Raw genomic sequence first — 15574 nt, 5'->3', positions numbered from 1 at the left:
CACCAATGATCTTCTCAGCAGTCCGAACCGTCCTCTATAGTCTTCTGAGGTCTGACTTTGTGGCTGAGCCAAAGCAGACAGTGATGGATGTGCAGAGAACAGACTCTATGACTGCTGAGTAAAACTGTTTTAATAGAGTTTGTGGTAGGTTGAACTTCTTCAGCTGATGTAAGAAGTACAACCTCTGCTGGGCTTTTTTAGCAATAGAGCCAATGTGATTGTCCCACTTCAGGTCCTGAGAGATGGTGGTGCCCAGGAACCTGAATGACTCCACTGCTGCAACAGTGCTGTTCATAATGGTGAGAGGGGGGAGTGCAGGGGGGTTTCTCCTGAAATCCACAATCGTCTCCACTGTTTTAAGCGTGTTCAGCTCCAAGTTGTTATGAATGCACCAGACAGACAGCTGCTTGACCTCCTGTCTGTAAGCAGACTCATCACCATCCTGGATGAGGCCAATGAGTGTGGTGTCATCTGCGAACTTCAGAAGTCTTACAGAAGGGTCCTGGGCAGTGCAGTCATTTGTGTACAATGTGTACACTCCTATACAAAATAACTTAAGTCATTTTTATCAAATAAGACAGTACTTTAACACTGTGTAAATTAATTACCAATTCAAAATGTAACTAAAACCAATTTTGTAGCTTGTTTTATTTGTGAATATTTTTGACTCGATGTCAAACACACAATCCTTTTGGTTTGTTTTACTGCGAACACAAGTCCATCATTGCTATGTTAAACAAAGAAAACAAAAACACATTAATCAGGCATTGGAAAAAGCAAGAGGCACGGCTTTAGAAATAAAGTTATATTATTACATAATCTACATTACACAACATGTTAGTGGGTGTGGCTGGACACTCTTATGAAGAACATGACGGGCTGAGGTTGGTTGGAAAACAAAGTGGAGAAATCAAAACTATACATACGATAAAGAGAAGAGGATGTATTCATTGACTTATAAACCTGAACAGGGTTTGCATTTAAAAATGTAAAGACTTACCAGAGTCCATGTGTTATATCCTAACTTTCACTTCTGTCATGTTCAACATTTGCTTTCATCGGTTTTCTACTTTCTTTGTCTAAAAGTTGATCAAAATACATCAATAGTTGAAGTATAAACACATGTTTTTTTTTTATGTGTAACCACTAACCGTGCTACAGGTATAAAACATTTCACCTGCTTTGTAGTTTTCAGTAGAAGGATTATCAGTTCATGGAGAATAAAATCTATAGAAATATCAAAAGTTTGATTCAGATGTTTGATGTTGAGGAACACTAGGAACCCGGGTGTGGAAATGGTATCAATCATATTTGACCATAATCCCATGTATAAGTTTTTGCTGTATAATGGAAGAAAATATAAGTGTTTTATTTCGAAGAACATGGTTCATTTTATGTCTTTTTTATCAAGTATGTATTTCATGACTTTGTTAACTGTATGCTTCTAAAAAAACAAACTATTGAAAAAAAAATTGACAATTATAGCAAATGCCATATAGAGACATTAATTCAATCTGTTTCAGGCTTACTGTATGAGCTGAGAATGGGAAGCGGTGACCTGACAAGAGCTAAGAGGATAGAGCTGGATAAAGGACGCGACAACTTTGTTTTTCCTACAACATTTCAAATGCTATTAGATTGTTAATGATAATCTTAAATCCTTAATTTTTATATTTTTATTAAGCCTTGTTGTGCAAGCACTGTTGAGCTTGTGCAGAGGCAGCAGCTTTTGCCAGAGGGGAACTGGAATCCCCTGGTTGGGCCTGGGTTCCCCTGAGGGTTTTTTTCTCGATGGGAGTTTTGGGTTCCTCGCCACCGTTTGCATATTATTTTGCACTATCTGCCTGGCCGGGGGGGCTGCTTTTGAATTCATACTTGTATTCAATGTGTCTCATGTACAGCTGCTTTGTAACAATGAAAATTGTAAAAAGGGCTATATAAATAAAGTTGAGTTGAGACTGTATGACAACTGTATTGATTTGATTTCACAATTAATTTTGATTTTTAATGACATCAGACCTCCTGAGTACACCTGAGTATATCTGATATTAGTTTTATAAAGTTTTGTAATGTTTTGTGATTCTATATGGATCAAATGATTTAGAAAAAGGATGAATGCAGCAATGTGTCTCTACACATATAAACAACATCTGCCTTCACCACTGAAATCTAAATACATTCATCATTAGTCAATAGTACATTACAATAACCAAGACTAAACTAAACTACATATATTGAATGCTGTGTAATAGTAATGGTTTAAAGGCACAGAAACAATTTTCACTCCAACTTTGACTTTTGTCTAAAATAATTAAAACACATTTAAAAGCAAAAATTGCTGTTGTGTTGTGTTATAAAGTTAAAGTATGTTTTGCTGTGATTGCTGTGATTGTTTATCGAAAGCCAGCCAAATTAATTATCTGCACATGTTCCTCCCGAACCTTGTTAATAAAACATTATTTAGTGATGTCTGCTACCCAATAAAGTCCCCCTGATATAAAAAAACCCACTGAAGAAGTAATTTCTTTGAAATCCTTGATACCGAATTCTGTCTAAAATAATGCTTTTTTCTTTATGATAAATCACATTTTCTTTTTTCTCTGGTTAATATTGTTTGCAATATCCTGATATTCCTCGGACTCGGGAACAGTTCCATATTCAAAGGTAGATAACTCTCTGGATTTACTAGAACATGATCCAAAAATAGAGCTGTTGTCAGCACCTGATAGAGATCTGAATGAACCTTAACCAGAACTTCCAACAGAGACTGAATCAGACATCTCATCCTCACTCAATGAAAACAATGATTAAGAAAGAAGATTGTTACAGTGGAATTTGGAAGAATACAGGCAAGTTTATATCAATAAACAATATAAATTATTAATTAATAATAGGCAGAACCTCCTGTCTGTCTCACTATGCCTTTTGTTGCACACAATATAACAATCAGTGTTTTGTGTCAGACTTTAGTCCCAAGCGTCCTATAGGAGCAGTAACACTGCACAACAGTGACACAGACGTTCTTACATGGGAATCAATGGCTATAGAAATCCTGCTTCATCTGCAAACTTAAACAGAGGTTAAGTGGTGATCTTATATATTCCAGTGTTAGATGGTGATTGGTTAGGTCTATTCGTGATGAGTGATGCAAGATTGAATCTTTCAGGCAGACCTTGCGCTGAAGCATAACTTAAACTATAAGGGTTATACTGGAACACAGCCTGGAGCCATCAACTTCTGCCACCAGTATATCTGTCCTTGCGTTCATCATGAGTCAAATGACATCTGAAAACTGTGCGAGTTCAGTAAATAACTGGATTCATGGCTTTTGTTTACAGTCTTGTTAAGCACTTTTGGAGCCTTATGGCTCCTGTGACCACCTACTTTCATTTTATCCAGACAAGCCTGTATATTCTGCCAAGCAGCTTTTATGTTCTATACAAATCAATGTTTAGTGGGTTTCAAATGACACTACAGGACAGGTTTGATGTAAACAACAATGAACACATATCAAGAGTACAGTATTTTATTATATCATATAAAATGGAGGTGGAATTTGACAGTCAGCTGATTGTTACAGATTTGAAACAACAGTTTAGAAAGTCAATTTATCTGGTTAATAAGTAAAAAAAATAACAATAGCAATAAAATAACAAATGCTCAAAATTACAGTCAGGTAAATTTCAACTTATGCATATCATTACTTGATAAAATATTAAATTAAAGCTCAAAGATTAAACAAAACTGTAAACATCCTATAATCAGACATTTTATGTCTTAAGTTAGTATGGCAACATTTTTCAAAACTATGCTTTAATGGCTTCATTCCTAAAGAACCAAACACCTCAAGTGTCCATACACAAACAATAACACTGATTGAGATTTCAATAGTTCTTGTCTTTCCCCTTGACACTTAAACCTTAAAGAGGACTTGAAATTTCTGTAATCAATGTCATTATCACTTGTTATATGGACACTTGACACTGAATTTTGATATTTTGTACAGTAATTCGCATTGTTTCACATTTCATCAATTCAATCATATTTTATCATTTGAATATAATAATGCAATTCACACCAAGCTTAGACTTTATTTAAAGTGTCTCATGTTATAATGTAATACTTTGTATATATTTAAGTACTGAGTAATAATAATGAACTACATGTTCTTACTGTGAGGTTGGATAAAAGTAATTATGTAAAATGTTTAGTAAATACATGTAACATGTGTAACAAAGGCACTGTAAAATAAAGTGTTACGTTACACTCGATTTCTTTTTACAATATGTACAAGTCATATACTTAATTGATGACTAATGTCACATTGCCAGTATTTTTACTGATCACTGATTCTGCTCGGGTCTTCTTAATAATTGTGAGATCATGGATCAGTTCTCTGAGCTTCCTTTCCTGAATGTTCCAGAGAGTCAGAAGTGGGGTTTACAGATCCACTTTTAAAGCTGATAGGTTTGTCTTTAGAGTGTGATGATGCAAACATGTCTGCATCTGATCGAGATCTGAATGACCCAGAAACAGAACTTCTCAGAGAGGCTGGATCACACATCTCATCCTCACTCACTGAAAATAGAGATCAAGAGAATTTTGGTTGATTTTTCATTTTTAGAAGAATATACTGTCCTGTTTTTATATACAGGTATGTGAAAATGCATGAATTTCATAGTCAATTTTATCTATACAGTCTTGAGAAAAACATAAAATAAATAATGAAAAACAACAGTTTTCTACAGTTGAAATGTCACTGCATAAGATAATATATTATCAGTTCAAGTTTTAAAACATTAGGTACAAACAAACAAGAAATGTGCTGTAAATAATGAATTCCTTTACTGTTCATATTTTAGATTTTTTTAGATTATTAGATTTTTTGATTTTTTAATATCTAATGAAATTCAAATATTAAGAAAATATTTAGAATATTCAAATACTTGGGGGGCACTGTATTTTAATAACTAAAAATACTTACCACATTTTTGTCCTATAACCCTGTTATATATTGATCCATTTCCAAAGCTGATAGGTCTGTCTATAGAGCGTGATGATGCGAAAATTGAGCTGTTGTCTAATTGAGATCTGAATGAACCATAACCAGAAGTTCTCAGAGAGACTGTATCAGATATATTTTCTCCACTTACTAGAAATAAGGAAAAAGCTTGTTATATGAGAAAAACAATTATTTAGAAATTTAAAGAAAAAGTTTTTTGTTTGATTAGATTTTTCGATGTTTTAAAATATCCAAATTCAAATCTCTAACTAGAAACAAGAAAAAAGCATGAGAACAATTTATATTTATATATTTCTTTATGAAAAATATCCCATATAATAAGACTTGCTACATTTTTTTATAAATGTAAATTTTATTACAACGTATTATTAAAAAAATGTTTTCTTTAACTTTACTCTGAAAGGGGGTCGTACAACGAATGCGCAACTCTGTTATGAATGTGTTAGAATCGAGAGGATATCTGTATTAATGCGCTGTTTTTCCGTTTGTCACGTGTTAGCAGGAACACACGAGGATACGACTACGGTATATAAATCAAAAAGGAACTTTAATCACAAAATTACAAAAGAAAACCAGGAACCTGGGGCCCGTTTCAATAAGGAAGTTCAACCAACACAGTTAAAATCTGAACTCCGAGTTGATTTACTCAGAGAATCGCTAATCTGAGTTTTCAGTTTCAGACCAGCTGATTTGAGTTAGTTCAATCAACTCTAAGTTCACTCATGCGCGTGCAGCATGGCGATGAAAAGCCATCATCAATTGAGTGAAGATAGCACGATTCACCATGGCAACGGCACGTGACAAAAAGCGTTCTGTTCATTTCTCGCAAATCGAATTGAAAAAACTGTTACAAGCATACGGTGAATATGAGCACATATTAAGAAAAAAGAGCAACACAGCCGCAGCAGCAAAACAAAGAGAGTTGGTGTGGGAGAAAAGTGCTTCACGTGTTAATGCGCAAGTTTATATGTCAATCACTTTTATATTTATTTTGTTGAAACTGAAAATGCGAATTATATTTAACTCTCTCGCTCTCATGTAGGTGCTATCCTTTTGCAATAAAAATTTCGAGAATAAAGTCGAAAAGATTTCGAGAATAAAGTCGAAAAGATTTCGAGAATAAAGTCGAAAAGATTTCGAGAATAAAGTCGAAAAGATTTCGAGAATAAAGTCGAAAAGATTTCGAGAATAAAGTCGAAATATAAAGTCGAAATGTTACGAGAATAAACTCGTAATATTTTGAGAAAAAAAAACAAAACAGGTTGGTTGAATCCTACTTTAGATTATGATTTAGCAATAAGGAAATTCTTTGTCTTTTGGCGCATCATCACGGAGTTATAATTAGTAAAAGGACACTGTAGTGGTTATGAAGAAAACTGAATTTATTCCGAAGAAAAAAATCTGACATGAACTACGAATTAACTCACTGATTCAGATGACGTGCTTAAAAAATTTAAACTCTTAAACTACAACTGTCACGAAAATAAAATACGTATTACGACGATTTTATTCTCGTAACATTTCGACTTTAATCTCGTAATCTTGAATTTATTTTATTTTTAACGTGGCACTAAAACGCCGTCGTAGAAATACAATAACATCATTCATTCAGGAAAGTTTAAAGAAATAAAATGGTCTTGCTAGTAGGATGCCTGATTGGGAAATGTTAAATATACTTCTTAAACTGGCCTTAAAAGTTAAGATAAAATGTCCAAACGGGGCCTCACAATTCTCTCCCGACATAAATGTAATTCTCTGCGAATTAATGCAGCTTCCTCATCTACGGGTTCCTGAATAAACGAACATGACATTTTAATGTCTGTGTGACATAATTGAGCGCGATTAGGAACACGAATCAATAAACAAATGACGTATGCAATTTCAACACCGCTCGCGCTTCCAAAAGGGGGTGGAGATTGTAACAAACCCTGGGTTTGCGGAATAAAACCTGCTCCCGACCAGGTTAGGTTTACGGAGTATGTTACTCTGGTTACTCACTCGGAGTATAAAATACCTCGATTTCTGAAATGGGCTTGACTTACTCCGCGGTCGCGGGTTTGACATACCTCGCGTTCTGAAACCAAAAACCCTGAGTATTCCATTTTCTGGGGTTGACTTACTATGAGTTTGCACTTACCCTGCTTTCTGAAACGGGCCCCAGGAGAATACACACATTGACATTAAACAATAACCAACATCAAACTGTGGGAAACACAGGGCTTAAATACAAGGGATAACGAGGGCTTATCAGGTGCAAGGGATAAACTAATAATCAGACAAGTGAAAACAGGCAAGGGACAAATTAACTAATAAGAACATCGGACACGGAAGGAAAATACAAAACAAAACAAAGACAACTGTGACACCCTTATTCCCAAACAGATAAATTCATCTTGCAGCTTATGGTGAAGTCAGTGTGTACATTAAAGTAGATTTCAGTCAAATAACATCTATTTCAGTGTTACATTATACGAGTGATGCGTTTGTATTGAGCAGAGTGCCACTGCCAGGCGCCAAATTGCGTATGTTCATTACTACAAACAATAGAGCAAAGCTACGCGGCTCTGCGCTTCAGGTTTCGGTGTGCGACCCCTTTAAGAGCCTTGCAGTGCACCTGACTTTTTATAAAACTTGTGCTTTCAGTTTCATACTCCCTGCTCTCACTGAGGGGTAAAGAGTAATATGAACATTAAAATATTTTTTATTTGTGTTTAAGACCAGTGGTTCTCAGACTTTTTCGTTGGAGGCCCCCCTTTTTGTTAAAGTTTTGTACTTTATGATAAGTTTCAAAAAATGCCAAAAAATCTGTGTCCCCGTCTCTCTTGGGGCCTCCAGTTTGAGAACCATGTTCTTGTGATGACAGTGAGTGAATGTGATGATGTAGAAATGTAATTGTTGTCTGTACCTGATAGCGAACTGAAAGAACCATAATCAAAACTTCCCAAAGAGTCTGTATCAGACGTCTCATCCTCACTCACTGGAAATAGAAATCACAAAAGATTGTTAGATTGTACGAGAACATGTTCCATATTCTTTACATTGTTTTAAAGTTTTTTTCCTTGACTTAGATTACTTTATCTAAATATTCTTAAAACAAGATCAATTGTTCTGAACAGAAACCTAACCTCTGTTATTTACTGGACATAAGAGATGTTAAATTCTAAGGTTATTGGCCAGCTGCCCGTCATGATAACCATCCACAATACTTTACTAAGAAGACTTGGGTGGTTCCCATACTGGGCTTAAAACTAGTTCTAGACTAAAATCAACATTGGAGCTGCTAACTGAAAACATCTGTGGTATTGTTTTCTCAAAAAAATGTAGATACAGTACGTAGTGTTTTTTTGTATGGCATGTGTCTAAATGCTACTTAAATGTTTTAACCATGTCCCATTGTTGTGCAGTTAGATTGTTGGTGCGCATGTTAACATAATAATTGATTCAACTATACTTAATTTTGATCTTGCTCTCTCTTCTGCTCTCCTTTTCTCCTCCAGCTCCTGTAAAATCTTTTTGTCTATTTCAAAATGGCAGCCGTTGTTTTGTGTCACTGTCTCCTCTATCTTCTCCAGCAGATCTTATATTTTATTTTGTTAAGTATTACTGTAATGTATTATGTGTTACTCTGGTGGTGTTTTGTTTTTGTCTATGACATTGTGTAACATCTCAAAGTATTAGAGAGTTTAATATAAATGCCACTTGTGATGATCTTTGATTATATGATCGTATATTTTACCAGTTGGATTATAGGGGTTAACTGTACATTAAACGGTGAAAAAAGGCAGCTTTTAGTGTTTCTATGCTGATATATTTACATAATATTAGTCAATGAAATATACACTTACTGTATAAGAAGTATTCTGTCAAACACCGCTGTCAGTTTTAATATTAAATTCCAGTAAACATTCTAACACCTTTACAACTCATGACAACACATTTGCATATGAGCAGCAAAAACTTCTTAAATCAACAAATAACAAACTTAGATACATCAGAAATGTAGTGTGATGTTGTTTTCATGTTCAGTCAGCTGAATGTTCTCAGTGTTTAGATCTGTGATGTTTACTCACTCATCTGTGATCTGATCATCTCTCTTTGTTTCTTCATCCTCTTCACTAGTTCTTCTGCTCTCTCTTCCTCGGCTCTTCTTTTCTCCTCCAGCTCCTGTAAAATCTTTCTGTCTATTTCAAAATGACAGCCGTTGTTTTGCGTCACTGTCTCTTCTATCTTCTCCAGCAGATCTTTGATCTGAGTGTCATCACTTCTGTTCTTATTGTTGAGAACATGAAATCTGTTCCCACATTTCTCCACCAGCCACTGGAGATCCTCTCCTTCTCTCTCAATGTGTTGCTCTATAGATGTGTCTCCTAGAAAGTCTCCATGAGTGAAGAGCACTATAGTGTGACTCCAGACTCTCTCACTGAGAAGATCCACATACCCCTGAAGTACTTTTCTATCTTCCTCTTTAAATCTAGTTTCCACAGGTATCACCAGTAGAACAGCATGAGGTCCTGGAGGACACAGAGACACACTGAGTAAAATCTCTTGTTTCAGTAACTCAGGGCTCTCTTCTACAGGTTCATTCTTCCACCATCCTGGAGCTTCTATGACAGTGATGTGTCTGTCTGCTACTTCTCTCTGTCTCTTCACACACTGATCAGTTCTCTTCAGGTCAAACTCTTCTCTGTTCAGGATGATGTTTCTTGATGAACTCTTCCCAGCTCCTTTATACCCCATTAAGACAATCCTGAACTCTAAGAGCTTCTCACCTGTAACAAATACACAAAACATGTAAAAATATGAATTATCAGATAGTTTACAGTGGAGATTATCATACGTTTGAACAAGACAGTACATACACAACAAGGTAATACATCTGTTTTTAAAAAGCATAATTTTAACAAAATTCAAACGTCACCTTGACTTATACATTTAATATTTGTAAAAAAATCATGTTTGTTGTTGTTTATGTATATTAGGGTGTTTTACATTACATTGTATTTTGTTAAGTATTACTGTGATGTATTATGTGTTACCCTGGTTGTGTTTTGTATTTGTCTATGACATTGTGCACCATCTCGAAGTATTAGAGAGTTTAATATAAATGCCACTTGTGATGATCTTTGATTCATTATATGAAGGTCTATTTTACACGTTGTATTATAGGGGTTAACTGTACATTAAATGGTGAAAAATGGCAGATTTAAGTGTTTCTATGCTGATATATTTACATTATATTAGTTAATGAAATATACACTTACTGTATAAGAACTATAAAACACAAAATATTTAAAATACCATTTCAGCACACATACAACTTTGTCACCATTTTCTTTAGTGTTAAAATGTTTTACATTTTACTTCCTTTTATTCAGAATTATTCTGCCAAACATCGCTGTCAGTTTTAATATTAAATCAGTCCCCACAGGTTTTGCAGGGATTTTTTGTATTTTTCTGCGGCCAAAAATGCTTCATTTTGCAGCGGCTTTATTAAAATTTGAGCTAAAAATTGCTGGGGGGGGTTTATGGAAAACATAAAAATATCTACTTCAATTGGCAAATAGGGTTCTTCTTTAAAACTAACATCTTTGAAAACATGATTTATGCATTACTTTTTATTAAGGGGCATGCATCAGATTCATACAGAAGGTGTCAGGATTCTGTACTGCTGTTTCTTGTTTTTGCCACTAGTTGTCATTGTTTCCACCTGTTGTTTCTCGTATGTGTCATTGTTTTCCACATGTGCCTCATTTACCCCTGTGTATTGAGGTTGTTCTCTGTTCCCTGTCTTGTCTCTTGGTCTTTAACGTTGTTGTAGACAGTCACTTTTGTTGTCACTAGTCTCTCATAGTTGATTTGTGCCAGTTTGATTAAATTTTGATTTCTAAAGAGAACATTATTTTTGCTCAGCCGCTACTGTTCCTGTTTCTTCCTTGAGGAATATTTTATTTTGGATTACTAAATATAACTTTTTTGCCTTGTGGATTACGTTGCTGTCTGGGATATTATTAAAAGGATTTTTTTACTCGAGCCACTGTCTGTGCATTTCCCTTTGGGATCCTCAGGGGCAACAGCACTACGTTCTCGCTTCCCACACTGGAGATCTGGGTTCGAGTCTTGGCCTTGACAGAGGGTCTGGAAACCTTGGCCGCTTTAAGTTTAAGGCCTGCCCAAATGGCAATTTTGACTGCAGGTCAAGGCAAGCAACCAATCCTCATTCTGTATCATGCTTATAGTTGTGGAAATGTCTATGCAATAAGTTTATGCCATGAACCTCGCATACTTTTAAGAAAACAACACTTAGTTGATTGTGATGAATGTTCGTTGTGACTGAAATAAACATGATATTTACATTATGTTGATTCCATGTGTGTTGTTTAAGAACGTGACACACACATCAGTACGACTGACTTGATTCAAAGCCACAAGCCTTCACCCTTTAGCCAAAAACGCGTAACGGCTAATGCTAACGCCTTCAACAGAAAAAGGGAAAGGATACCAAAGGATTTATTTTAAATAAATGGCAATGGATGATGTTAGCAAATTTGAAGTGTAACAGACCCTTCTATCTCCCTTCTATAGTATCTCTCTGCTTGACTTTTGGAGCAGGTTTTACAGAATGCGTAATGTGAGGACATCACATGGCGTGTCTTTGTTCAAATTATGTGAAAAATCTGAGACGATCTCAAAATTTTGTGGAGAACCTGCTACAATCTTTGAATTTTGCAAGTTTCTGCAAATTTTGCGGTGCTTGTTTGAAAATGCAATAAATTCTGTAATCGCAAAATCCTGTAGGGACTGTTAAATTCTAGTGAACATATACTTATACTCTTACAAATCATGACAACACGTTTGTATATGAGCAACAAATTCTTCAATCAACAAGTAACAAACTTAGATACATCAGAATTGTAGTGTGATGTTGTTTTAATGTTCAGTCAGCTGAATGTTCTCAGTGTTTAGATCAGTACGCTGATGTTTACTCACTCATCTGTGATCTGATCATCTCTCTCTGTTTCTTCATCCTCTTCACTCGTTCTTCTGCTCTCTCTTCCTCTGCTCTTCTTTTCTCCTCCAGCTCCTGTAAAATCTTTCTGTCTATTTCAAAATGGCAGCCGTTGTTTTGTGTGACTGTCTCTTCTATCTTCTCCAGCAGATCTTTGATCTGAGTGTCATCACTTCTGTTCTTATTGTTGAGAACATGATATCTGTTCCCACATTTCTCCACCAGCCACTGGAGATCCTCTCCTTCACTCTCAATGTGTTGCTCTATAGATGTCTCTCCTAGAAAGTCTCCATCAGTGAAGAGCACTATAGTGTGACTCCAGACTCTCTCACCGAGAAGATCCACAAATCCCTGAAACACTTTTCTCTCATCCTCTTTAAATATAATGTCTGCACGTATAACCAGTAGAACAACATGAGGTCCTGGAGGACACAGAGACACACTGAGTAAAATCTCTTCTTTCAGTAAATCAGAGCTCTGATCTACAGGAACATTAATCCACCATCCTGGAGCTTCTATGACAGTGATGTGTCTGTCTGCTACTTCTCTCTGTCTCTTCACACACTGAGCAGTTCTCTCCGGGTCAAACTCTTCTCTGTTCAGGATGATGTTTCCTGATGAACTCTTTCCATCTCTTCTACACCCCATTAACACAATCCTCAAATCTGAGAGCTTCTCACCTGTAACAAATACACAAAACATGTAAAAATATGAATTACCGTATACTTTACAGTGAAGATTATCATACGTTAGAACAAGACAGTACATGTACAACACGGTAAAACATCTATGTTTTTAAAAAGCATAATTTAAACTAAATTCAAACGTCACCTAGACTTGACATTTAATATTTGTGAAACATATTTTTCTTTTCATGTTTGTTGTTGTTTATGTATATTAGGGTGTTTTACATTACATTGTATTTTGTTAAGTATTACTGTAATGTATTATGTGTTACTCTGGTGGTGTTTTGTATTTGTCTATGACATTGTGCACCATCTCGAAGTATTAGAGAGTTTAATATAAATGCCACTTGTGATGATCTTTGAGTCATTATATGATTGTCTACTATACCTGTTGTGTTATAGAGGTTAACCGAGATTTAATGGTTAAAAAAGGCAGATTTGAGTGTTTCTATGCTGATATATTTACATTATTTCCGTTAATGAAATATACACTTACTGTATATGAACAATAAAACACAAAAGAATCAAAATGCCATTTCAGCACACATAAAACTTTGTCACCATTTTGTTTAGTCTAAAAAAGTTTTTACATTTTTACTGCCATTTATTCTGAATTATTCACCCAAACACCGCTGTCAGTTTTAATATGAAACTCCAGTAAACATTCTTATAATCTCACAACTCATCACAAAAATGCATTTGTATATGAGCAGAAAAAACTTATTTAATCAACAAGTAACAAACTTAGTTATATCTGAAATTCTTTGACAGACCTACTGTACCTGTGATCTATTGAGATGCAACGAAAAAATCATAATCATTAAACCCAATTATTACACGTATCTCTGAAGTACTCTATTTATTATAAGTTTTGAAATAAACCAGTAGATCTGTAGAGTCTGAAATAACAGACATGATGAAGTCTAACAGTACTACTAAGTGTGATGTTATTTTCATGTTCAGTCAGCTGAATGTTCTCAGTGTTTAGATCTGTGATGTTTACTCACTCATCTGTGATCTGATCATCTCTCTCTGTTTCTTCATCCTCTTCACTCGTTCTTCTGCTCTCTCTTCCTCTGCTCTTCTTTTCTCCTCCAGCTCCTGTAAAATGTTTCTGTCTATTTCAAAATGGCAGAGCTCCTGTAAAATGTTTCCGTCTATTTCAAAATGGCAGCCGTTGTTTTGTGTGACTGTCTCTTCTATCTTCTCCAGCAGATCTTTGATCTGAGTGTCATCACTTATGTTCTTATTGTTGAGAACATGATATCTGTTTCCACATTTCTCCACCAGCCACTGGAGATCCTCTCCTTCACTCTCAATGTGTTGCTCTATAGATGTGTCTCCTAGAAAGTCTCCATGAGTGAAGAGCACTATAGTGTGACTCCAGACTCTCTCACCGAGAAGATCCACATAACCCTGAAATACTTTTCTCTTGTCCTCTTTAAATATAATGTCTGCACGTATAACCAGTAGAACAACATGAGGTCCTGGAGGACACAGAGTCACACTGAGTAAAATCTCTTGTTTCAGTAACTCAGAGCTCTCTTCTACAGGAACATTAATCCACCATCCTGGAGCTTCTATGACAGTGATGTGTCTGTCTGCTACTTCTCTCTGTCTCTTCACACACTGAGCAGTTCTCTTCAGGTCAAACTCTTTTCTGTTCAGGATGATGTTTCCTGATGAACTCTTTCCAGCTCCTTTATACCCCATTAACACAATCCTCAACCCTGAGAGCTTCTCACCTGTAACAAATACACAAAACACACCCAAAATACTTACACATGCTGTAACTCTCCTTTGCTCTAAATAAAAAAGTTTTAAATTAATAAATTGTCCAGACTTTCAAGGACCAGAGAACAACATGGTTCACTAAAACAATAAACCCCAAGAACCAGTGGGTTAACAGCTACGGGGTTTTAACGTCATGCCACATAAAAAATGCACTGCTTGCCTGTTTTTCGCGGGGCTTATTGCTTTTATAAAACTGTTACTCCATATGTTTTGTAAGATTTCATAAAATTAAGTTTATAAAATGATATTTAGGCTATGTGGTGCGGTCAGCCGTTATATATCGGGGTATTTCATAACGGCTTAGAACTCCGCTCAGCCAATCAGAATCAAGGACCAGAAGAGACTGTTTTATGATGTAAAATAATATTATGTTTAAAATCAAGAGAACACTAGGTTATCATCTCATAATTCACATCTATTTGAATGAGTGTCAAAAATCAACAGAAACATGAAGTCTGTTACATTGTGACGTCTGACATTTCATGTTAATTTGCTTTTGAATCCCTGACAGACCTGCTGCACCTGTGAGCTGTGACAAATGAAAAACATACACTAAATACTAAACTCATAAACATAATTTTACACAATCCGTGACTTTTGCTCTTTTCTGTTTATAAAATTGTAAATTGTAGTTAGATTTATATTAATGCATTTGGAAAATGGTGTTTATTTTTTTAGGTTCTTTATTAGGCTGTGCACCTGCTGCATTTTGTCACATTGCCATCTTGCACACAATCTTTTGTCAACAAAACTGTAATCTATTATGTAATATATAATATAATCATTTCATTCATTCGTTGTGTCGTTATTAGGAGTGAAATTGCAATCAAATGCAATATTGTAAAGATCCTGTCTGCCCCCTGTTTTCCCCTGTCAATATTCCCTTTGTTTTCACTCCATGGACTCTTATTCACCGCAGCCTTTACAGTCCAGGACTACACTACCCTTAATCCCTTGCATCAGTTCGTCACCATCTTTGATTACACCCGCACCTGAGACTCGTGATTGCACCCACACCTGATCTGAATTCCCTGGACCTTTTACATTCCTTGTGTTTTGTTCTGT

At 35.5% G+C, this 15574-nt stretch overlaps 1 protein-coding gene across 1 annotated transcript in view; it reads right to left on the bottom strand.

Moving 5' to 3' along the window:
• Positions 1-3510: 3510 nt before the first annotated feature.
• LOC130414654 (uncharacterized) overlaps positions 3511-15574 on the bottom strand; it is a 52126-nt gene continuing 40062 nt past the window's right edge. The window contains exons 9-14 of the mRNA XM_056740669.1: positions 13723-14460; positions 12011-12709; positions 9094-9792; positions 7929-8000; positions 4985-5152; positions 3511-4578 (exon numbers count right to left, since the gene is read on the bottom strand). Of these exons, the coding sequence (XP_056596647.1) occupies positions 4382-4578; positions 4985-5152; positions 7929-8000; positions 9094-9792; positions 12011-12709; positions 13723-14460 (2573 nt within the window). The 3' untranslated portion in view covers positions 3511-4381. The remainder of the gene's footprint in view (positions 4579-4984; positions 5153-7928; positions 8001-9093; positions 9793-12010; positions 12710-13722; positions 14461-15574) is intronic.

This window comes from Triplophysa dalaica, chromosome 24, assembly GCF_015846415.1.
Source record: "Triplophysa dalaica isolate WHDGS20190420 chromosome 24, ASM1584641v1, whole genome shotgun sequence".
Taxonomy (NCBI): domain Eukaryota; kingdom Metazoa; phylum Chordata; class Actinopteri; order Cypriniformes; family Nemacheilidae; genus Triplophysa; species Triplophysa dalaica.
The sequence above is the reverse complement of the archived record's forward strand: the minus strand, read 5'-3'. Positions and strand labels throughout refer to the sequence as shown.